General features: G+C 44.4%; 2 protein-coding genes across 6 annotated transcripts in view; one reads left to right on the top strand and one right to left on the bottom strand.

The window, feature by feature from the left end:
• Nucleotides 1-1,400: 1,400 nt before the first annotated feature.
• On the bottom strand, nucleotides 1,401-17,793 carry SOCS4 (suppressor of cytokine signaling 4). Of its 2 annotated transcripts, none has more exons than XM_079953271.1 (2): nucleotides 17,176-17,793; nucleotides 1,401-3,274 (listed from the first exon to the last, which is right to left on the bottom strand). In XM_079953271.1, exon 2 carries the CDS (start codon nucleotides 3,162-3,164, stop codon nucleotides 1,854-1,856), a length of 1,311 nt encoding a protein of 436 aa, XP_079809397.1. In that variant the 5' UTR covers nucleotides 3,165-3,274; nucleotides 17,176-17,793; the 3' UTR covers nucleotides 1,401-1,853. The 2 variants fall into 2 exon arrangements, with proteins under 2 accessions (XP_079809397.1, XP_079809398.1); XM_079953272.1 differs by having other exon boundaries at nucleotides 17,187-17,793.
• Nucleotides 17,794-18,245: 452 nt separating this feature from the next.
• Nucleotides 18,246-23,701, top strand: part of WDHD1 (WD repeat and HMG-box DNA binding protein 1) — a 37,017-nt gene continuing 31,561 nt past the window's right edge. Inside the window, exons 1-4 of one of the 4 annotated variants that reach the window (XM_079985400.1) lie at nucleotides 18,246-18,389; nucleotides 20,290-20,399; nucleotides 20,921-21,006; nucleotides 23,066-23,177. In XM_079985400.1, coding sequence (XP_079841526.1) covers nucleotides 20,930-21,006; nucleotides 23,066-23,177 — 189 coding nt within the window. In that variant the 5' untranslated portion in view covers nucleotides 18,246-18,389; nucleotides 20,290-20,399; nucleotides 20,921-20,929. Of the gene's footprint in view, nucleotides 18,390-20,035; nucleotides 20,097-20,268; nucleotides 20,400-20,920; nucleotides 21,007-23,065; nucleotides 23,178-23,701 lie in introns of those variants that run through there. The other 3 variants (XM_079985402.1, XM_079985399.1, XM_079985401.1) reach the window with 3 other exon arrangements.

The raw sequence follows: 23,701 nt of genomic DNA, 5'->3' as shown, positions 1-23,701 counted from the left end.
CCTTCCCGCTGATATTATTAAAGCTGAAAACATAGGTAGTTTTATGACTGAAATAGAAGGAACTAATCAACAGGGAAGCAATGCTAAAAAGTGTGCCTCGGGAATAGATAATTCACCAAGACCTATTCACAAATTTCTAAGTGAGTGTCTGGCACTTGCTCTACGAGGACCCAATGCCCTCTTGACTCTCCAGGGAGACCTCTGGAGTTCGAAAGCTATTTTAAAATAGCAAGTGAGGAAAAAGCCTAATAATCTACTTCTTAGTCCTGAGGGGACACAGTGCTGTCCTTGAGATGGGAGGACAAAGCGTGTATCTAGTTCAATTTATACTTTGTTTGAGAGACGCATGCCTGAAAGAGGATGGTGTTTTCCTATAAACTTTGGTCTTCAGGCTACCTGCTTCTTTCTCTCTGCTCACAAAGAACCCCCAATGTCTGCAGTGAAAATACTCTCCTGTATTAACTATGCAACGGGCCTGAAGAATGCAGATATAATACATCTGTCCAACCAGGTACTGTCCATGCTTTTGGAGAAAGGTTACTGTAGTTTTAACCATGTTAAACTACAATGGTTAGACCTGAGAGTGGAAAAATGACAAGAGAGCGCTAATCTAAGCAAGACTAGGGCCGCCATATGCCCTGGTTTCCCCAGACATATCCGGAAATTGCATCCGGGTGAAATTTTCAAAAATGTCCAGGGAAACCCAGAAGTATGGCAACCCATGTTGGAAGCGTTGATTTTTTGGGCGAATTTCCTTAAAAATAGCTCAAAAACCAATAAAAAAGCTCAACAGCTGTGCCAAAAAAAGCTCAGCAACTTTTGTGTCCGGATTTTCACTTTTTAAAACATGGCAACGCTATGCAAGACTGAGTTGTGTGTGTGAGAGAGGCAGGAGGTCCACATCTCTCTTTCTTAGAACTGAAGAGTTGGAAAGAACCACGAGGGTCATGTACCCCAGCCCCCTGCAATGCCCGAATCTCTTACCCAACGTGGGGCTCAAACCGGCGACCCTGAGGTTAAGCACCTCGTGTTCTACCTACTGAGCTATCCCAGTGTTGTCTTATTTGGGAATTCATATTTGTTTTAGTGCATATAGTTAATAGCTTGTGAGGTCTGCACCCAATCGGATGCCCTGCCCATGATTTAATTCCTTGTAAAACATTTACTAACTTTTTACACTGGCATTGCTTAATATGGTGCATTATCGTTCTGGGTTCTTGGTAGATATTTCCAAACGAGGCAATCTAAGCTCAGTACCTAGTTTTTAAACAAGTAAAAAATGATCAGAAGACCAAATTATGTTGTGCCATATACCAGATTATCGTCACATGGACTCAAAAGACAGATAATATATTTATGTTATGAACAAAAATTAAGAAGCCACACAGTAGCAGCAGCAGCATCATAAATAGACATTAATTTTACTTTTTATAGAGAGGACCAAGAACTAATTTTCAAAGAAAGGTATAAAATACAAATTAGTCACTCTTGAGTAGACATTGCATACAGTGTTTCAAACATGCCTGTACTGCATATAAATCACAGTATATAAAAGGCAAGTCAAAATTCATTTTGATTTAGCTTTAATCTAAAAGGTTAGGCTTGAGTGAAAACTTAAAAAAATCTACTTGAAATTCCATAAAACCCTATAGAATATTATTACCAATAAAAGCACAGGTTTTGTGTCTTCACCCAAAAAAATCTGCCTGTTGGAGCTGCAGAATAAAAATCTATTTGGACCATAAGGCTCAGGCAGAGTTCAGTTGATGAGACTATAAATAATTCTTTTCAGGGGAAAACAATTATTTAGAGGGCAAAGGACAGAGACTCCCAAAGGTCTCTCAGAAAGTCTTCTAGAGTTGCTGGTCTGGTACATCAATCCTGAGGACTCTAACTTTGGACTTATAGTGATATTCTTTCAGATACAACTTCACAGAGGGCGGAACGGGAAGGGCGTCTATGCCATCGTAAGTCGTGTTGTTGCAAATAACTGTCCTGCATATATGTTGAAGGGAAAAGGGGAAAGTCCTGTTTAAGGGAGTCGAGAGAAGTGGCTCAAAGAACATGCAAGAGCTTGGGTCTTTGTAATGTTCCAGGAGTCCAGTGATGTCGGGAGAATGGAAGACGCATGGGTCGTGGGCATCGAAGCTGAAGTTGTGATTCCACTGCTCGATCCTGGCATGAAGGGACCGGCTGTAACGCCTAAAACTGACCGAGAACAAGTAATCTTCCTGGGCAGAGTCTCGCAGCAAAAAAGTCCCTTCTGGCTTCCCATCTAAAAGTGCTTCTGCCGCGTATTTATCCATCACTCCCCAGTAGCAGGGATTATTATTGATTTGAAGGAGGTCAGGGACAAGACAATGGACATAATCTATCTGGGTGTGATATTTAGGAGGGGTTTCCAGCTGCAGCAGCTCGTCGTCTGTTTCCCACCGTGGCTTGTTTCTCTTCCTAGAGCTAGTGCATAGTGTCACCACCTCATCGTCGGAGTCCATGTCACTTTCCTCTCTGCTGTTCCTTAGCTGCTTGCCTGCGGCAGGGTCACCTTGGGGGTCGCACCTGCAGGCTGCAGCGTCAGGAATGCTGCATGCCTGCAAAACCGCTGACTCTCCTTCTTCGGCACTCTCTACGCCCCTGAGTTCCCCGTTCCTCCCTTCACCTTGTGACGGCTCCATACTTAACCAACTTTCGGACGCCTGTCTTACGGGAGCAGTGTGCCGTTTGATTAAATGCCACCGGAAGGCTAGTTCGGATCGTGGCGGGAAAGGACACTTGTCCAGCATGAGCTCGCTGATGTGTATCTTTCTCTTTGGTGGAAGCACCGAAGAATGTCGACTGCTGCAGTTCTTTATGGGAAAGCACTGGCCCACAGCATCCTGCAGTTTCTGCTTAAGGGAACGGCCTAGGAGTCTGTGGCCGCAGGAACGCTCCAAGTCCAACTCAGTAGAGGAACAGCTGTGTTTCCTCTCCTGGTTCCTTAAACTAAACATGGATTTCCCTGAGGTGCTGGCCGTTTCAGCGTCAGAACTGCCTTCACTCCTTTTTGACCAGGAAAGCTTCTTTCCGCTCCACACGTAGCCGTCCTTTCTGTCTGCGCTTCTACTCCGGCTGGTTTTAGGTCTCACATCTGGATTTTTAGGGCTCCTTTCTTTATTTTCTGCCATTTCCCCGCAAATGCAACCGGATTCACAAAAGTTCCAAGGCTACTGTTGCCAAATCCTCCGGAACCAGTTTCTATCTCAGAAAGCTTCCATCAGGTGCTTTTCGAATGTACCTACGAAAAGAGAAAAGACAGCCCTCAGCTTATGTTATGAGTACATGTGTAATAACCCCAAGCATATACAGTGGTACCTCGGGTTACATACGCTTCAGGTTACATACGCTTCAGGTTACAGACTCCGCTGACCCAGAAATAGTGCTTCAGGTTAAGAACTTTGCTTCAGGATAAGAACAGAAATTGGGCTCTGGCGGCACGGCAGCAGCTCCCATTAGCTAAAGTGGTGCTTCAGGTTAAGAACAATTTCAGGTTAAGTACGGACCTCTGGAACGAATTAAGTACTTAACCTGAGGTACCACTGTACTCAGGCTTCCTTCGCCCAGGCATGAAGCGTCAGAGCCAGGCTATTCACAGCCTTTCTGCACCTTCCCTAGGAATATCTGGTGGCTTGTCCTTCCCCAGGCTTTGAACTACTTCCAGGAAAAGCAGTAGAGCTGCAAACAAGGAGCAAGGATAGTGCACGATGCTCCATGTTCCTAGGGGAGGTTTTGAAGAGCATCTTGACATAAAGGGCCCAGCCACAGTGCTCGTGTGCCCAGCAGCACAACAGAAGCTCTATTGGAAAGGAAAGGACTATACTGGTTTCTGTGGGGTGATTAGAATTCCACTTAATCCGTTAAGTTCATACTGAGACAAGCACTAAATACCGTATATTCTTCCTCTTTTGTTATCCCATACTTCCTTCAGGAGCTCAATGTGGCAGACATTGCGTGGAGACATGCCACTGCTTTAAAAATCCTGCATGTGGTGTGGCTTGGGAATTAAGGGGTTAACCTGTTTCCAAGAATCAAGCCTTGGCTGGCAGATATCCACTTAGGAAAGCGTTACTAATTAATTGGAGGGAGAGGTTGAATCAGATAATCTATATCTGCCACAGAATCAGGACAATCGTATTTTATTCGATATTTTGAAACGTTTGTGGGTGGAAATGCAAATCAAAGCTAAACTCCAGGTTATATCTTGCTAGCTCAGTGGCGTAGCATGGGTTGTCAGCACCCGGGGCAAGGCAAGTAATTTGCGCCCCCTAACCCGTGGATTTGCCCTAACCCCAGATGTTGCGCCCGGTGCGGCCGGCCCCCCCTGCACCCCCCACGCTACGCCACTGTGCTAGCTTATTCCACTGATATTCAGATCAAGGCGATTAGCTCACATGGACACCATATTCATGCAAGATCCTTTTTACCTGTGGAGCTATAAATATTAGCATTTGTGCCAGCTACACACTGGAATACCCATAGCTACTTGCTTAATGTTGTTGTTGTTTTATTATTAAAAAAAGAACAGACTACCAGAGTTCCAAATTCTTTATCATTTTAAATCTGTGTTTCTCAAACTTGGGTCCCCAGCTGTTGCTGGACTACAACTCTCATCATCCCTGATCGCTGGTCCTGCTAGCTAGGGATGATGGGAGTTGTAGTCTAACGACAGCTGGGGAAACAACTACATATAATAGAGTAACAAAAGGTCCTAAAAATTTACAACTCAAGTGCAAAAGGCCATGGTAAATAGGTGTGACTTCCAGTGCTTCCAGACGAATGGAACTGTGGCTGATGGACCTCTGTATCACCTGAAGCACAATTCTAACTTAATTAGCTGTCAAGGACTTCCTCCATGGTCATATTATGAGAGATAAACTGCAGAGAGGGCTTAATGTCATCGCTGGAAGTGGGCCCACTTCCAGGACCACCACCACGCCGTTGGGACAAGTGCTGTACAGTAAACCTGCAACTTACACGGGCCAAAATCACATAAAGTCAAAACACATTGGGTTCAATGTTGGGTGGGGTTGCCAAACGCTTTCCCCCCAGATGTCCGCCCCCTTCATAGTGGCTGGTGGTAATGGAAATTGTGGTCAAAAACATCTGGAGGGCAGCAGGTAGCTGAGAGCTGTTGGAGAGGATTTTACTTTGCCTGTCCTTTTTAGACAAATGCTATATATATTCATGCCAGTGAGTCATTCAAGTCATTCAGAAGAGAGGCAAAGTAGGCCAAGAAATATTACATGCTCAAAAGATTCACGTTATGCTTGTTCAATATTAGTTCACATAAGTGTGATGTTAAGAGATGTTATTCTATACTGACACTTTCAGGTCACACTCAAGACAGAAATTAATTAAAAATACATAAGTAACATACTGGGAATCTCTTGGTACTCTTGTCACTTGCTTTTCAAGATGAAGGGTTTTCTCTTTTTCTTTTTAAAGGACACCCCCAAGGCACTTGAAGTATCTAGGGCTTTACATATTGAAGAGGATTATATAAAATCCAGTTCTTTCATGAAAGCAATTTTGAAAGACCATGATGGATGGCTTTTTTTTTTTAAAGGGATTGCAAGGGGGGGGGGAATGACACTACCAAAATTAAGCCTTCTTCAAGATTCAACTCATGCACAACACATGCCTTTGTTTGCCTCCCCTACAGTTTAATGTTTATCTAAACACATTGCTGGCCCTAGGGAATAAGAAACATGCAAATGGAACATAATACATTTATAATGTGGAGCAAGGGCACTTGAACCTTTAAGGCATTTTTAAATGAGTATTTTAATATTATTTATTATTAAGCCATATACAAACTACCTTTAAGGCAAATATTTTAACTCAATGTGATTTACACACAAATAAAACAAAGTACTGTATCAAAACTACAATACGATTTAACCTCTCTTAAAAGATGGTAGTACTATGCTTAGGGGAGTGGGTGGCTCTGTGGTCTAAACCACTGAGCCTCTTGGGTTTGCCAATTGGAAAGTCGGTGGTTCGAATCCGTGTGATGGTGTGAGCTCCTGTTGCTCTGTCCCAGCTTCTGCCAACCTAGCAGTTCGAAAGCACACCGGTGCAAGTAGATAAATAGGTACCACTGTGGTGGGAAGATAAACAGCATTTCTGTGCACTCTGGCACTCATCACAGCATCCAATTGTGCCAGAAGTTTAGTCCTGCTGGCCACATGACCCAGAAAACTCTCTGTGGACAAATGCCGGCTCCCTCGGCCTGAAAAGCGGATGAGCACCACAACCCCATAGTCGCCTTTGACTGGACTTAACTATCCAGGGGTCCTTTACCTTCTACCTTTTTACAACGCTTAGATTCCCTAGAGGGCCTACAATTGAAAAGGCCACAGCCCTGTGCTAGAGGACAGCCTCTTCCACAGGTCTCAAGAGGAAAACAGGCTCCGAGGAGTTTTAAGGGTCAAAACCAGCACTTTACGGGAGGTCTGGAAACCAACAAGAAGCCAGTGTAGTTTTGAACAGGTGCAATGTCACACAATTTTGGTGACTAGCCTTCACAAAAAGCCAGCCCCCTGCATTGCACACCAACTAATGTTTCCAAATACTTTTGGTGGGTGGTGGCTTCTGTGTGCCTCTCAGAGTGCATCAGAGAGTCTAGCCTGGAAGTTACTGAAAAAGAATGGATGAGAGATACAGTGAGACTGCCGTCCAAATGACCAGTTGGTGGAACCTGCCCTTAGCCACCGCTCTGTTTCAGCTCTGCTTCTGATGGCAGACCAGGAGTGGAGAACCTTTGGCCCCCCCAGCTGTTGCTGAACTACAGTTCACATCAGCACTAGCAAACCTGGCCAATGGCCAGAGATGATGGGAGTTGTAGTTCAACAACATCTACAGGGCCCAAAGGTTTCTCCACACCTGCAGTAGATGCTGGAGCACAGCAAGACCGTGAACTTGGTTCACCAAAAGAGAAATATTATTATTCATCAAGTGGAAACTGATCTCTGGAGAAAAGGGACTACTAGCTGGCATTGGTAGCATTTTGTATACCGTATAATTATGGTCACCACAAGCTTGTTTGCAGCTGCAGCTGCTGCCTTTGGGTCTGTTCGAAAGGGAAAATGGAGTCAGGCATCATCCGCACACCAAATGATTTCACTTGGTGATTTTATACAGATATTATACAGTGGACGTTCGGGTTGCGAACGTGATCCATGTGGGATGCACGTTTGCAACCTGCGTCTGCGCACATGCAGGTTGCGGTCTGGCACTTCTGCGCATGCGCGACCGCCGAAACCCAAAAAAACGCAACCTGAAGCGGCTGTAACCCGAAGTATGACTGTACAGACAGAAAGAGGGCTATGAAACTTTACAGAACAGCTCACAAGTGTCCACAAAGGAGTAAACCTTCAACTGCCTGGAGAGCATTGAACCAGCATAAAGCTGCCCTGCTTATTCCTATTGACTCCGGCAGGAGGTCCAAAAGAAGTCACAATTAACACAATGTGTTCTACACCAAGCTTCTTCTGAAATGTCTTCAGAAATTTCAAGTGATTTCTAGGCATGTTTACTCAAAAGCTGTCCTCTCCTATTTGACGTGTTGCCAAAGGTCTAGTTTTGCTAATAAAAGGTAAAGGTACCCCTGCCCGTACGGGCCAGTCTTGACAGACTCTGGGGTTGTGCGCCCATCTCACTTAAGAGGCCAGGGGCCAGCGCTGTCCGGAGACACTTCCGGGTCACGTGGCCAGCGTGACATCGCTGCTCTGGCCAGAGCCAGAGCCAGAGCCAGAGCCGCACACGGAAACGCCGTTTACCTTCCCGCTGGTAAGCGGTCCCTATTTATCTACTTGCACCCGGAGGTGCTTTCGAACTGCTAGGTTGGCAGGCGCTGGGACCGAGCAGCGGGAGCGCACCCCGCCGCAGGGATTCGAACCACCGACCTTTCGATCGGCAAGTCCTAGGCGCTGAGGCTTTAACCCACAGCGCCACCTGCGTCCCTAGTTTTGCTAATACGTAGCCATAAATTTACATGGCCTGGGAACAAGGTACTTTAAGGGCTTTCTTCTCCTGGACGGATGAGATAGTGACTGGAGACCTTCTTCAGGCAACCCCCTAGTCTGAAGTGAAGCAGCTGGCCCCCGGAAATGGAAATGCCACCATTGGAGATAGAAAGCTTTGATTATAGAATTTCCCTCTAGATGGATGTTCACCTAGAGCTGTCCTTATTATCTTTTCGGCATCAGGCAAAGCCTGTCTTTGTATATGTGGGCCTTTGGTGACCGGTAACACTGTTCTAGTGGTGACCAGTGGGTTTTTTCTGCTAGCTTGAGTGCTTTTGTTTGTTAACTGTTTGAGGTTATGTCTTTGAGACTTTGATTTCTTGGTTTTAAACTGCTTGAATCTGCTGTTAATTATAATACAGTATTTTATGTTATGATGCTTATGGTTATTTCAAGACTTGAATGCCATTTTTGGAAGAAAATCAGGGCACTTAGAAAACAACAACCCGTTAATCTTTTCTTTTATGTCATATCAAAAGCCACTGAGAGGTCAAGGGTAGAAAAACCTCAACAAAGAAATGTTTTCCTTGTTGATCTCTGATGATAGACTAACCAGACATCCCCAACCTGCGGCCCTCCAGATGTTTTGGCCTACAACTCCCATGATCCCTAGCTAACAGCACCAGTGGTCAGGGATGATGGGAATTGTAGTCCAAGACATCTGGAGGGCTGAAGGTTGGGGATGCCTGGACTAAGCAACCCTATGTAGGCTTACTCTGAGATAAGTCCCACTGTGCTCAGTGGGGCTTACTCCCTAGAGTTCACATTGCAGCCCAAGACACAAATCTGGTGCCTCATCTGTAAATGGTATGAAAAACAGTGTCCCTTCCACTGCTGATAAAGATTTATTTAAACAAACATAATGTTTATCACCTTGCGCGGTTGGGATATGTTGGACTATAAATCAAAAGCAATAAACCCTCTTTCTTAACAATAAACATTCTTTTGCAGAGAAATATTATCTTACACATGTCATAACCTTTGGAGAAATCTAAGCGCACGCACACACACATTCTTCTCCATGTTTATAACTCAAAACATATTTCCCCTGCCCAGCTGAAGATAAAGAGGAAGGAGCTCATCTGTACGCACGGAAACCGGGCTTTCCAACGGACCTTTGGAGCAACCATTTTACATCACGCTTACATTTCTATTTCTCCCAGCTCAGCTCTCCACCTCTTCTTAAATGGACTGAGATGACTGAAAAAAGCAGCTCTCGGGTCTTCTCTCCATTTAATTAATCTATTCCCTTCATTATATTTACCCTCACAATATTGCTACTGAGAGGCACCCAGTGTCTGTGTCCTATTCCCCGAGGGTAGATACCACTGATTTCTCAGACATTGTCTCCTCCTCTTCAAATGAGCAAGAGAAAGGGGCTATTTATTAATGTTATGCTTAGCCAGCACCATTTTGAAGGCTAGAGTAGCCTAATAGTACATTAACATAAAAAGCAGGTCCAAAAAACCAGAGCAAGGTCTCAGAGCTGTTCCACCAGGCCTTTGGTCAGGGCGCAGCCTGACTCCCTCCTTTGGCAATCTTTACAGAACTTTAGTTTATGGTTGCCATCAATTCTGATTTTAATTAATTTTTATAATGTTTTTAGAATGTTGCACTATTTTAGTGTTGGTAGCCGCCCTGAGCCCGGCTTCGGCTGGGGAGGGCGGGATATAAATAAAAATTATTATTATTATTATTATTATTATTATTATTATTATTATGCAAATACAAAATTCTAAATGTACAAGATCGCCAGCGTAACCTCAGTAACTTAATGCAAGGACATTTCCATTTTAACAACACAGGAAGACAACAGAAAATTCCCAATCATCCTTGGTTTAGACGAGGAACACTCACATAAATTGGGATTCATGCCAGCTGTACAGACTTGCTTAATATCATGCTTTAACTTGTTCTCCTTCCCCTAAGTCTCTCCATCCCAGCCCCCCACAAATCAGGCTTTAATGACATCTTCATAACCCAAGGATATCTGAACCAAATAAATGCATATAGCTTTATGTTCACTGATGCCAGCAACACAGATAAGAACAAAAGACCACATAGATATTAAGTATATTTTCACCCAGAGGGCAACACTGATGGAATGAGCCATTTGATAAGCCACATTACGAGCATCTGCTTTGTAGGTTTTATTTTCACTAAGAAACAGAGCGGATGTGACATAGGGCTGAGCAGAAAGGATGCTCACGTCTTCCAGGTACAATTTACTTGTTAGTGGGCACACACTGAAAGCCTTTTAAAAGCATTCTGCCTTTGACAAAACACTTAAGCACGCAGCTAGCTCCGACACACAGACAATAAAATAAAGGCTTCCTTTTGGACCATATGATTCCGCCACAGGGAAGTAATCAGAGCATGAAAAACACTGCGGAGGAGTTTGATTCGTTGTTCTTTGACACAGGACTGTCTCTTTTGTTGGTTGCAATCGCAATGGACTCTTATCTCAGGGAGAGAATGGAAGCCAACATTGTTCCTTTTCACTTCTCTCATACAGCTAGCGACTAGATCAGGCATGTCCAAAGTCCGTTTTAATCCGGCCCTCATACACAGTTCCTTTCTGTGGTTCTACAAAAAAAAGGTCAACAACTTTGGTCAGCCCTCATGCATGTTCACTTCATCAAATCTGGCCCTCTTTGGACTAGATTTTCTCCTACAGGAGCACCTAGGAGAAATTTGACTGATCTTCACAACAACAGGAAGGACAGCAGAAGATTGGAGAAGTCTGAAACCAGTTACTTTGGACCCTGCATCATGTGTGGACAGATATAAGAGGCCCAGAATAACACTCTTCTTCTGAGACTAAGAGCATATCCAGACTTGCCCTTGTACCACTGCTTTCCCCTGGGAAAATCCAATATTTACTGCTGAATCAGAGCAAATGTCAATTGGGTTCTCTCCAGATTGACGTTTGCTCTGATTTATTGCCAAAGAGCGGGTTTTCCATGGGAAAGTGGAAGGGCAAGGGCAAAACCACACAGATTACTGCACAGCAGGGGGTTGGACTAGATGATCCTTGGGGTCCCTTCCAACTCTACAATTCTATGATTTTATGACCCTTGCCTAGAAAGTATGGGACATGTGGAAAACTGCCCGGACCCATGCTTTCTAGGCACAGGGCAAGTGGAAGTATGGATAACCTCCAAGTGGCTGGTAAAGACCAGGGAATCCATAAGCCTGCATTTCCCTAAAGAGAGAAATTCTATCTCCAGTAATAAATCCATAGGAGCAATGAATATGTTATAACCGCATACATGCAGGCTGCAAACAAATAGTAGTTGCTATCCCAGTGTAATTTAAACTGCAATCTTAGTTCCATTTGCTCAGGGTTGAATTCAACTGCTAGGTTGGCAGAAGCTAGGACACAGCAACGGTTGGCAAACCCAAAAGGCTCAGTCAGGGGTCAGCAAACTTTTGCAGCAGGGGGCCGGTCCACTGCCCTCAGACCTTGTGAGGGGGGGCGGACTATATTTTTGGGGAGAAAATGAATGAATTCCTATGCTCCACAAATAACCCAGAGATGCATTTTAAATAAAAGCACACATTCGACTCATGTAAAAACACCAGGCAGGCCCCACAAATAACCCAGAGATGCATTTTAAATAAAAGGACACATTCTACTCATGTAAAAACATGCTGATTCCTGGACCGTCTGCAGGCCGGATTTAGAAGGCGATTGAGCCGGATCCGGCCCCCGGGCCTGAGTTTGCCTACCCATGGTTTAGACCACAGCACCATTGCGTCCCTACACTTCAACAGGATTTACATTTGAGCAGACATGGTTAAGGTTGTGCTGTTGGTAAGAAACCAGACAGATACCAAAAGCTGCAGGCCATCAGCACACTTCTGTTCTTAAGGGCAATTTGTTCCTCCCTCCTACCACTCAAGAGATGGATCTCTCAGCTTAACTCAAAATAGGCATCAGAATAAAACCTACTAGAGCACCATTTAGACTATAAAGCAGATCAAGGACACACATTCTATGAAAGTTACCATACGCTATAAGCAAATATGTTGTGAAAACTGCTTGCAAGTTTGTTTTGTTTTTAAAAAGATTTCTGCCTGGGAGTGATTACTGTTGTTAGTCCAGTAGTGAAATTAAAAGCTAGCTTCAGCTGCAGAAACGGTAAGAGGAAATTCTCTTTTCAGTTCAGGTATTTTGTAACCTGTGTGCCAAAGACATTTTCTCTTTAAAACAGTATGTATAAAATATTGTTTCAAAGATTGGTTGTATTTTAATGCAGGTACTCATTGAAGCACAACTGACTACAATTGTACTTATAGTAGCCCCAATTCTGCAGGTGTTAACATGCACTCAAAATGTAGTAAATATATTGGGCTTGGACTACAAAGTGCTGAGAAAACAGGCTGTCAGCTCTTCAGCAGACTTAAGAGGGGACCGTGCAGTGTTGTATTTTTTGACATTTGGAGACTCACAGTGCAATCCTATATATGTCTAGTTAAAGCAAGCCCTATTTGAGTACAGTGGTACCTTGGGTTAAGTACTTAATTCATTCCGGAGGTCTGTTCTTAACCTGAAACTGTTCTTAACCTGAAGCACCACTTTAGCTAATGGGGCCTCCTGCTGCCGCTGGAGCACGATTTCTGTTCTCAGCCTGAAGCAAAGTTCTTAACCTGAAGCCCTATTTCTGGGTTAGTGAAGTCTGTAACCTGAAGTGTATGTAACCTGAAGCGTATGTAACCTGAGGTACCACTGTACTCCCAGTATGCAAGACCAGCAAAATCCAACCCATTGTTTCAGTAAAGAGGCATTAGGAACCATTATTTGTGTGCCTGGTCACATGAGTTGTGAGAATCATAGAATCTTAAGAGTTAGAAGGGACCTTGAGGGTCATCTAGTCCAATGCCCTGCAATGCAAGAATCTCAGCTAAAGCATCCATGACAGATGCTTAGAAATCTCCAAGGAAGGAGAGTCCACCACCTCCAGTGGGAGTCTGTTCGACTGCTGAACAGCTCTTACTGTCAGAAAGTTTTTCCGAATGTTTAGTCGGAATCTCCTTTCTTGCAACATGAAGCCACTGGATCGGGTCCTATCCTCCAGAGCAGGAGGAAACAAGCATGCTCCCTCTTGCATGGGGCAGCCCTTCAGATATCTGAAGATGGCTCTCCTATCTCCTCTCAGTCTCCTCTTTTTCAGGCTAAACATACCCAGCTCCTTCAAGAGCTCCTCATAAGGCTTCCTTTCCAGACCTCTGATCATCTTGGTCGCCCTCCTCTGCACACCTTCCTGCTTGTCAACATCCTTCTTAAAATTGTGGTGCCCAAAACTGGACACAATATTCCAGGTGTGGTCTGACCAAGGCAGAATAGAGTGGTACTATTACTTCCCTTGATCTGGACCCTATACTTCTACTGATGCAGCCGAGAATAACATTAGCTTTTTTTGCTGCTGCATCACACTGTGATAGTGAGATAGTGCCATGGGGTGGGGAAATTACTTCATGCAAAAACTTTGTTTTATCAGTTGCTGTTTTTGGCAAATGTGCTAGACCTTTGTTTTGGTGCCAGAGGCAGAAAATTCAAACTGCATCCTTCCATACGTTAATCAATATTGCTTATTTATTTATGGCATTTCTCTGGGTGGTGAACTGAAGAACCTCACTTTCAGGTGTAATACATAAATACTACTAAAATTCAGCAATACAAAGTACAAATCTCTTTTTTTTTTATTCCTTTCTTTCTTTCTTTTCTTTCTTGGTACAAATCCCTTATAAAACACATAATGGCAGAGAAAAATCAATGTATTCATCTGGCACCAGAAAAAAATACATAACAGGGGTCAGGTGAGGCTCTCTGGGGAGGACATTCCATAACCAGGGTGATATTACTGAGAAGGCCTTATCAGTACTAGTTGGATCACACCTCAGAGATCATGGACTCAAGGTCTGGATATATGTGGGAGGATGCAATCCTACAGGTAACCTGGCCCAAAACTGCCTGGAAATGAACAAGAAGCCAGAATAGCTGATAACGTACTAGCAGATGTTTCAGTTGCCTAGTCCTGTTCAACAACCTCACTGCCCCATTTTGGAGTAACAAGGTAATTGTTTTCAAAGGCAGCTACATACATAACACAATACAGTGGTGTCTCGCAAGACGAAATTAATCCGTTCTGCGAGTCTCTTCGTCATGTGGTTTTTTCGTCTTGCGAAGCACGGCTATTAGCGGCTTAGCGCTATTAGTGGTTTAGCGGCTATTAGCGGCTTAGAAAAAGGGGGGGGGGGAAAGGGAAAAAACTTGCAAGAACTCGCAAGACGTAACGCAAGAAGCAAGAAGCAAGCCCATAGGGAAATTCCTCTTGCGAAGCACCTCAAAAGACGGAAAACTCTTTCGTCTAGCGAGTTTTTCGTCTTGCGAGGCATTCGTCTTGCGGGGCACCACTGTAATCTAAGGGGAGGTTATCAGAGCATGGATGACTGTACCGTGGCCAAGATATCTCTGTCCAAGTAAGATTGTAGCCGATTTCTCATCAGAAGCCTGTGCATCTAGTCTAGTGACAATATTGGATGCCGAGTACCTCCAAACTGCAAATTGGATCATTTAGGGCAGGGGTCAGCAAACCGTTTCAGCAGGGGGTCAGTCCACTGTCCCTCAGACCTTGTGGGGTTGGGTTGGACCATTTTTTTGGGGGGGGGGGAAATGAACAAATTCCTATGCCCCACAAATAACCCAGAGATGCATTTTAAATAAAAGCACACATTCTACTCATGTAGAAACACGCTGATTCCCGGACTGTCTGTGGGCCGGGGTTAGAAGGCGACTGGGCCAGATCAGCCCCCCAGGTGTTAGTTTGCCTACCCATGATTTAGGGGGAGTGCAACCTCCTCCAGAATAGGTTTTTTTAAAAATATATTATTATTATTAATTCGGTATACTGCCCTATACCCACAGATCTCAGCGTGGTTCACAAGATAAAATCACAAGATAAAACCACAAAATACATAATAAAAACAAAAACCACCCACTCAACTTGGCAGACAAACCATCTACTAACTGCCTATCTTATCTGGTTTAAGCCTCAGTTTATTCAATCCATTGTCATGGGGGTCAGAATGCCTTGGGTTCTCCTTTGCACGGCTCATTCAAATGAATGGAAACTGAAGAAAAATATTACTCTTGTGCAGCTCCCATTTAAATATCCACAATTTGTTTCTCCCCCTACACAGAAATATATTTAGCTTAATTATGGATCTGCAATTCAACCAGAATTGAGATCCTCAATAGGTATTTATCATAATTCCATTTTTAAAAAGAAGTCCTGTTAACACTCCAAAAATAAAAGAGTAAAACGAAAACACCAATTCTATTTAAAATGTTTCCTTAAATACAACAAAGTGGATATTTAGTTGCTTATTTTTAAATGTCATCTCGTAAAAATTATATTCTAGCTAAGGACAGTCTAATAGTTGTTTTGCTAGAAACAGAAGAAGGCACCTATTTGTGTACAAAGTATATTGCCATATCCTGAAACATCTAGTGAGGCAGAGCGCCTTCTTGGTAGTCGCACCCTCCCGTCAGACGTCAAGGAAATAAACAACTATCTGACTTTTAGAAGACATCTGAAGGCAGTTCTGTTCAGGGAAGTTTTTAATGTTTGATGTGGTATTGTGTTTTAATCTGTTGGAACCCAGTCAGATGGGTAGCATATAGATTAATAATAGTAACAATAATAATAGTACACACACACGTGTCAATATGAGACCAGAAATATTCACACATGTATTGTAAGCAGGGCCAAACAAACAATCCAGAGCTATTTCATATATTTTGTCAGCCTAGATTTCAATAGCTACCAAACTACCATTAAAAGGCAAGAACAAGCATTTTAGTTCCTTGTGGTTTCTCCATAAGACACACACAACTAGTGTTGCTGCTATAGTATTATTATAATCATCATTATCTATTATTATAATTATCATTATAATAAAGGACACACATCTTAAGACCTAGGTTTGGCTTTGAACGAATCGCTTCCGGAATATTTCCAGAATAGAAGGTGGCAGTGAATCAGACCTGAATTTTAGTCACTCTTAAGTGGCATTTCCATGCATGTTTCAAGACATGAGATGTAAAATGTGCCATGTATGAAGTAAAGCTAGAAGAAGCTACACTTGAAAATCTCATTTGAAAGAGAAGAAAGCCTTGCTTTTTAACTTTTGAAAAGTGTGGTGGGCATCCAAAGTGTGGTGGGCATATCAAAGTTTTTAAAAATAAGTGCAGTGCTTGGTTTTGAGATGGGAATACTCCAGAATAAAGGGAAATCCTTTGAAATAAGGATGGCCTGTCAGCCGAGTATCACGTGGGTGGATATAAGATACTGAAGTGACCCGTAACACAGTCAAATGCTTGGTTACTCACTAGTAGATGCTGTCCAGAAAAACCTTCAGCAATGCAGTCAAGGATCCTAAACATTTATTTGCCTATCCATTTTTTAATACACACCCCTAGAGCTGGTTAAAACTGGGAACTTCTTGAATCAAAATTCATTACCGAGCACCAATTCCAACCTTAAAGGCACAGACTCATTAAAAAGTTTTGCCTTCAGCTGTTTTCTAAAAAAGAAGCTACATTTCTGTGACGGCAGTTATGAAACCAACAGCGAGCCAGATTTTGTCAGAATACAGCCTACTCCTCTTCCCACCAGAAAGATACCCGGCCAATGCAAATAACAGACCCTCAACTCCAGTTCCAATAACCCTCCACATACACTTTCCCCATAATGTTAAGCAGTGCTTTTTTTCCTTTAAAAAAAATGGTTAGAGGTACTCTCATTTTCCTACTCATATTGAAATACTGCTCCTCGATGAGGCCAAACTTAGATTCACAAAATGTTTAGGGGTATGCGCACCCCTGCGTCCCCCCCAGGAAAAAAGCACTGCCCTTAACTCCGAAGAGTTACGGATGTTAAGGAAGAATATTACAATTAATTAAATTTCCCAGAATGTTAAGAAACATGCCGCGAAGACGTGAACTGATGGCAATCGGAAAGCCTTTAGCAGTTAATAATAATAGTAAAAAAGCAATTTCCATAATGAAGGGGATGCTGTCCCCACCCCCATTGAGCATGCTTACCTGCTGCTTACCAGAAGAGACATGTTGTTGGTGGGGGGGGGGTAGAGGTCTGGCACCCAAAAGAAGGGGTCCAAGAGGGGCTTCACCCCAGCAAGGACAGGCACATCGGCTCCCCATCAGACACAAAGCCAGACTGGATTAACTGCACAGCTGGAACTGGGGGGGGGGGAGGTGGGCTGGGCTGAGGAGGCAGGAGATGGGGAGGGAGGAAGGAAAGAAAGAAAGTGGGGGGGGGGTGGCAAGGAAGGAGAGTTTAAAAGGAAAGAGGAGGAAGGAAAAGGGAATGGGGAAGGTTGAGAGGGGAAAAGCAGCATGGGGAAAGGGGGAAGGATGGAGGCAGCAGAAAAGGGAAGGTGGGCAGAAATGAGTGCAGGGGAATTTTAATTCCTGTATTTTTCCATGTATAAGACGCCCCCCATGTCGAAGACGGCCCCTATTTTTGGAGCCCCAAATTAAGAAATAACGAATTGGAGACCCCAAATTAAGAAATAGTGAATTGCAACCGTGTAGACGACGACCCCCAGTTTTTAAAAAATTAAAAAATTTGGGGGGGGAGGATATAGTACGTCTTATACACGGGAATGGGGAGGCACGTTTTTTTTTTTGGGGGGGGGTGCCGTCCTAAAACTTACTCCCCTAGGAAGAAAAGAAGGAAGAAGCCCCCCCAAAGGGGGTTATTTGACCAAAATGCCAATGGGGAAGGGGCTATTTGAGGAAGGAAAGGCGGGAAGAAATGAGAAATAAACTCGGGGGTGGGGGGCTTTAAAAAAATAAATAGAAGAGAGAGGGGGGGGTGGGAGCTCCGAAATAAAGAGATTAATGGGGAGGGAGGAAACCGTGAGGCAGAAAAAAAGTGTATATATCCCATAAAGCTCCACACAGAGATGTCCTTTTAACACCCAGAGGGTGGAGAGGAGAAGAGAGAAGGGGAGAGGAGCAGCCGAGAGGCCCGGCCAGCTGCTGCCCGCCCTCCTCGCCCGTCTCCCGGCCGCGCAGAGGCGCTTCTCCTCCTCCCTCGCTAGGCGGCCCGGTCACCTCAGGCGCCTCCTCCGCCCGCCATCATGGCCGGCCCGGGAAGGAGGAGGAGGAGGAGCGGGAGGCGGAGAGGAGAGCGAGGCCGGGACTCTGACGCCCCACGCCGGCTCCGCCTCAGGCCCAGAGCGCGGGAAGAAGGAGAAAGGCGACGAGGAGAGGCCGGGGGCCTCCGTGTGGCGGTGAGGAGGGGGGGGGCTGTGTTGGGGGGGGGCCGGCCTCGGCCCTGTTTCTCCCCTCAGCCCCCCCCAAAAGAGAAGCGAAGGAGGAGGAAGAAAAAAAAAAAGGGGGGGATTTGTTACCTCAGGCTGCCCCCATAGGCGGCGCAACGAGGGGGTCGGGGGGGTGAGGGGCAAGCGACCCCCCCACACACAAACAAGGACGTACTACTATTACTGTTATTATTTTATTTTGTGGTGAGGGGCAAGCGACCCCCTGAACAAGGACCTATTATTATTATTATTATTATCATCTGTGGAGAGGGGCAAGCGACCCCACCAACCAAGGACCTGATTTTTTATTTTTATTTGTGGAGAGGGGCAAGCAACCCCCTGAACAAGGGCTTATTATTATTATTATTATTATTTGTGGAGAGAGGGGCAAGCGACACCCCCAAACAAGGACCTGACATAATTTATATTATTATTATTATTATTTATTATTATTTTGCAGAGAGGGGCAAGCGACCCCCCCCCCAAACAAGGACCTGTTATTGTTATTAATTTGGTGAGGGGCAAGCGACCCCCCAAACAAGGACTTGCTATTATTATTATTATTATTATTATTATTATTAATTTGGTGAGGGACAAGCGACCCCCCAAACAAGGACTTGCTATTATTATTATTATTATTATTATTATTATTAATTTGGTGAGGGGCAAGCGACCCCCCCATACAAGGACCTGCTATTTTTATTATTATTATTATTATTATTATTATTATTAATTTGGTGAGGTGCAAGCAACCCCCCCAAAACAACGACCTGCTATTATTATTTTGTTGTTACCCCACCTTTTCCCCAGACGGGGACTCAAGGCGGCTTACAAATAAAGAGAAGAGCAGCTACCCCTGCTTCCCCCTCTATTTCTGAACTCCTGCCATGGACATGTGTGCTGCTATTTTTCTTTCTTGCCTGCCTAGAAGTGGCCTCCCACCCCACTCCTATCTCTTGGGGTCTCCACTGCTTCCCCGCTGCTCCTTTCCCCTTTTTTTGTGCTCCAGCAAAAAAAAAAAGGGGGGTGGGGGGGGAGAAGAGAAGAGAGAAGACTGCTGTCTCTCTGTCTTCCTTTCTCTCTCTCTCCATTCTTCACCTCTCCAAGTATAGCAAACTTTGTGGGGAAGCCTCCCCGCTTTCAAACAAAACATTATGAGGCAGCATTTGGTGCAAGTTGTTTCGGATTAAGTGGCAGCCAAGCTGGGATCCTGGGAATTTGGTGCCCTCCTAAGAGAGTAAGCGCCACGGGACGCAGGTGGCGCTGTGGGTTAAAGCCTCAGCGCCTAGGACTTGCCGATCGAAAGGTCGGCGGTTTGAATCCCTGCGGCGGGGTGCGCTCCCGCTGCTCGGTCCCAGCGCCTGCCAACCTAGCAGTTCGAAAGCACCTCCGGGTGCAAGTAGATAAATAGGGACCGCTTACCAGCGGGCAGGTAAACGGCGTTTCCGTGTGCGGCTCTGGCTTGCCAGAGCAGCGATGTCACGCTGGCCACGTGACCCGGAAGTGTCTCCGGACAGCGCTGGCCCCTGGCCTCTTAAGTGAGATGGGCGCACAACCCCAGAGTCTGTCAAGACTGGCCCGTACGGGCAGGGGTACCTTTACCTTTAAGAGAGTAAGCAGGAGCCTGGCAACTCCTTGAGTGAAGAGTCACCTGTATGGCTGATACCTTTACAAAAGGTGTGCTTCTAAACGGTGTAATCCAAAGTATTTGCACTACCCATGTCATTGCTTCTTGTCTTTGTGAAAGAAACCCTCCTAATGTTGTGATGATGGTGATGATGATGATGATGATGATGATGATGATTTATCGCCTTGCATGTATGTCCCACTGTGGTTTTTGCATTTACAGGACTATACGCTTTCACTGCAGGTCACTGAATCTGGAATTGCACTGCTTTTACCTCTTCCTCAAATCACTGGCACCGATTAGAAAACCGCCCTTTTGGAGATTTCGTCGAGGGGCTGCTGACGGAAGAAAACGTAAGCATAACAAGACAAAGAAAGGAAAGGAGTCTAATAATAGCCAAGCCTTCATAACATACGGAATAAGTTATTGACTTTTTCCTATCCTAAAGAATTGTGTCTGTGGCAAAATGATGAAAAAGGACTAATACAGTTGTCCATAGTACAGTATAGTAACTGAGATTCTTTATAATGACATTGCAGTCTGTAGGCATTACTGTATATGTTACCAAGATGAGCGCCGCAACCCTAGAGTCGTCCGCGACTGGGCCTAATGGTCAGGGGTCCCTTTACCTTTACCTTTACCTACTACTATTGCCTCTCCATTCACACACCCCCAGCCTAAAATTAGGTAGTAAGCTTCTACAGGTAATCTTTTGGCTGTGTTACACTGTAAAATTTCATGCAGGTTAATGATGTTATATTAAAAAATAAAAATAGTTTGAACGTAATTGTAGATTTGGTGATTTTTGAACTCAAAAACCTGTTAATCACTTGTAATTGTTTTGCTTGAAGCCCTTTTTAACTTTGTAACCTAGATAAAGAATATGCCTTTGTCACAAAAGCCAATGAGATACGGCCACACAGAAGGTCACACAGATGTTTGCTTTGATGACATTGGGAGGTAAGTGACTGAGGGCCCAGTTGCATGTGATTAATGTACACACACACAATGTATGTATATGTTGGGGATGGGTAACCTGTGGCCCTCCGGATGATTCACAACATCACTAGCCATATATAAAAAATATAAAAATTGTCTAGTAGCACCTTAGAGACCAACTAAGTTTGTTCTTGGTATGAGCTTTCGTGTGCAGTCCCATGGACTGCAAGAAGATCAAACCTATCCATTCTTAAGGAAATCAGCCCTGAGTGCTCACTGGAAGGACAGATCCTGAAGCTGAGGCACCAGTACTTTGGCCACCTCATGAGAAGAGAAGACTCCCTGGAAAAGACCCTGATGTTGGGAAAGATGGAGGGCACAAGGAGAAGGGGACGACAAGAGGACGAGGCGGTGGGACAGTGTTCTCGAAGCTACCAGCATGAGTTTGACCAAGCTGCGGGAGGCAGTGGAAGACAGGAGTGCCTGGCGTGCTCTGGTCCATGGGGTCATGAAGAGTTGGACACGACTAAACAACAAGAAGGTGCTACTAGACATTTTTTATATTTATATATATATTTCTACTGTAGAGAACATCACTAGCCATTGGCAATGCTGGCTAAGACTGGTGGGGTTTGGAGTCCTGCAACATCTGAAGGATCATAGGTCCCCCATTCCTGGCATAGATGGCAGGAAGTGATTGTTATTGGCTTCCCACAGTGTTTGTTTCATGTGAAGAACAAATAAATGACTTCATAATTCTTAAGACCCAAAGATTTTTGTTTATGCTATGGGTCAAAGTGATGTTGTGCCTTTATTGCCTATCCCATCTGAATGACTGCTGCCAAATTACAAGGGAACTCCAGCATTGTGTGGAACTGAATACTCCATTGACAACTAGGAATAGTACAGTCATGCACAGATGGATTTGCATGATCTCAGTGCAAGCGGATTCTACATTCATCTTTTCTGCCAGGTGGCACAGCAGTGAAAAGCAACAGAGGAATGAGGACAAACTGTCATGGCCTGGTGGCCAAAACAGATGCACTTAGCCAGGGTGCTGTCCTTTTTTAGAGTTATGTAGTTTGAACTCTGCAAAAATGGATTTCATTGGTGCCAAATTTATAAGAACTGCCCTCCTGGATCAGGCTCATGGCTCGTTTAGTTCATCATCCTGTTCTCAGAGTGACTGACCAGATGACTGTAGGAAATCCGTAAGCAGGACCTGAGCACAACAGCAGTTTCCCCTTTGTAGTTTCCAGCAGCTGTTATTTAGAAGCATACTGCCTCAGACTATGGAGGCAGCACATACCCATTGTGGCAATAACCACTGATAGTTAAATTCATGAGGGAGGAAGCAATTTGCCTACTATGCACCATTCATTTAAACCACATGACTTCAGCTAAAGAATCCCGGGGACTGCAGTTTGTTGGGAATTGTAGTTCTGTGAGGGTTTCCCAGGATTCTTTGGGGGAAGTCATGTGGTTTAATTGTATGGTCTTGCTGCCCAATTGTATGGTCTTTTTGCATGTATTCAAGAGATTGCCTCTTTCCTTATGCCTTGTTTTATCACCATAATCTATAAGGTTGAGATGTGAAGTAGTCACCTGAAATTTAGTAGGACACCTCATCTTTTTACAGTGTCATCCATAGTGACTGTTGACACCAAAGCTAACACTTTCTTCTTGTGATCAATTTACAGTCGTACTTTGGATCCCGAACGCCTTGCGAGTTGGATGTTTTGGCTCCCAAACGCCGCAAACCTGGAAGTGAGTGCTCTGGTTTGCGAGCGTTCTTTGGAACCCAAATATACTGACGGGACTTCCGCAGCTTCTGATTGGCTGCAGGAGCTTCCTGCAGCCAATCGGAAGCCGTGTCTTAGATTCCGAATGTTGTGGAAGTCGAACGGACTTCCAGAACGGATTCCAATCAACTTCCGAGGTACCACTGTATATTGTTTCTGAGGAATGAAAGCGTTTGCAGAGAAACTTCCACCACTGTTTTACTTTAGTGAAAACTGTGAAGAATTTTGATACAGTTTCGTACATGTTTGTGTAAGATTGATCTTGTTTCTTTGAATAGCTGTATTGTAACATGCGGCAGTGATGGAGATGTCAGGATTTGGGAAAGCCTGGATGACAATGACCCCAAGTCAATTAACGTGGGAGAAAAGGCCTACTCGTTTGCTCTCAAGGTACTGCAGTTATGAACTATACAGCGGGAACTTAGAGATATTCTGGTTCTTCCAGTATGTGTGCAGGGCTCCTTTGTAAAAGTAGTGTCATCAAATAGGCCTTGTGCATTAGGCAATACCTACAATGAGGTCATTTTCACAGCTGTGTTTTATACTGATAGGAAGTCAGCAACATTTGAGCAACCTGTTGCTTCTGCTATGCAGTCTATTATGTCAGGATTGAATATAGTCACTGACTTGATTACCTGTGACATGAGAATTATGACTAGGCACAAAAGCTTTTGTAAATTGGAACAGCTGGTTCTCTTCATTCACCTAGGCTGTCTGTGTTGCAGATTGTTTGTGTGAACTTGTTAGACAAGTAAAAACTTCTGGTGTAGCAACTTTCTTTTCAGTGTTTTGCAGGGTGTTCACAACTGCTTTCTTGATTGAAAGAGGTATCACTTATCATTTGTATCGTCTTCTGCATGGGTAGGAAAACTGAGGCCCAATCCGGCCCAATCACCTTCTCAATCTGGCCCACG

Source organism: Podarcis cretensis (assembly GCF_951804945.1).
Source record: "Podarcis cretensis genome assembly, chromosome: 1".
NCBI lineage: Eukaryota > Metazoa > Chordata > Lepidosauria > Squamata > Lacertidae > Podarcis > Podarcis cretensis.
The sequence above is the reverse complement of the archived record's forward strand: the minus strand, read 5'-3'. Positions and strand labels throughout refer to the sequence as shown.

Bases quoted from the DNA above. Each gene is read 5' to 3' on its own strand.
- SOCS4 (XM_079953271.1), bottom strand. From the start codon at position 3,164: ATGGCAGAAAATAAAGAAAGGAGCCCTAAAAATCCAGATGTGAGACCT.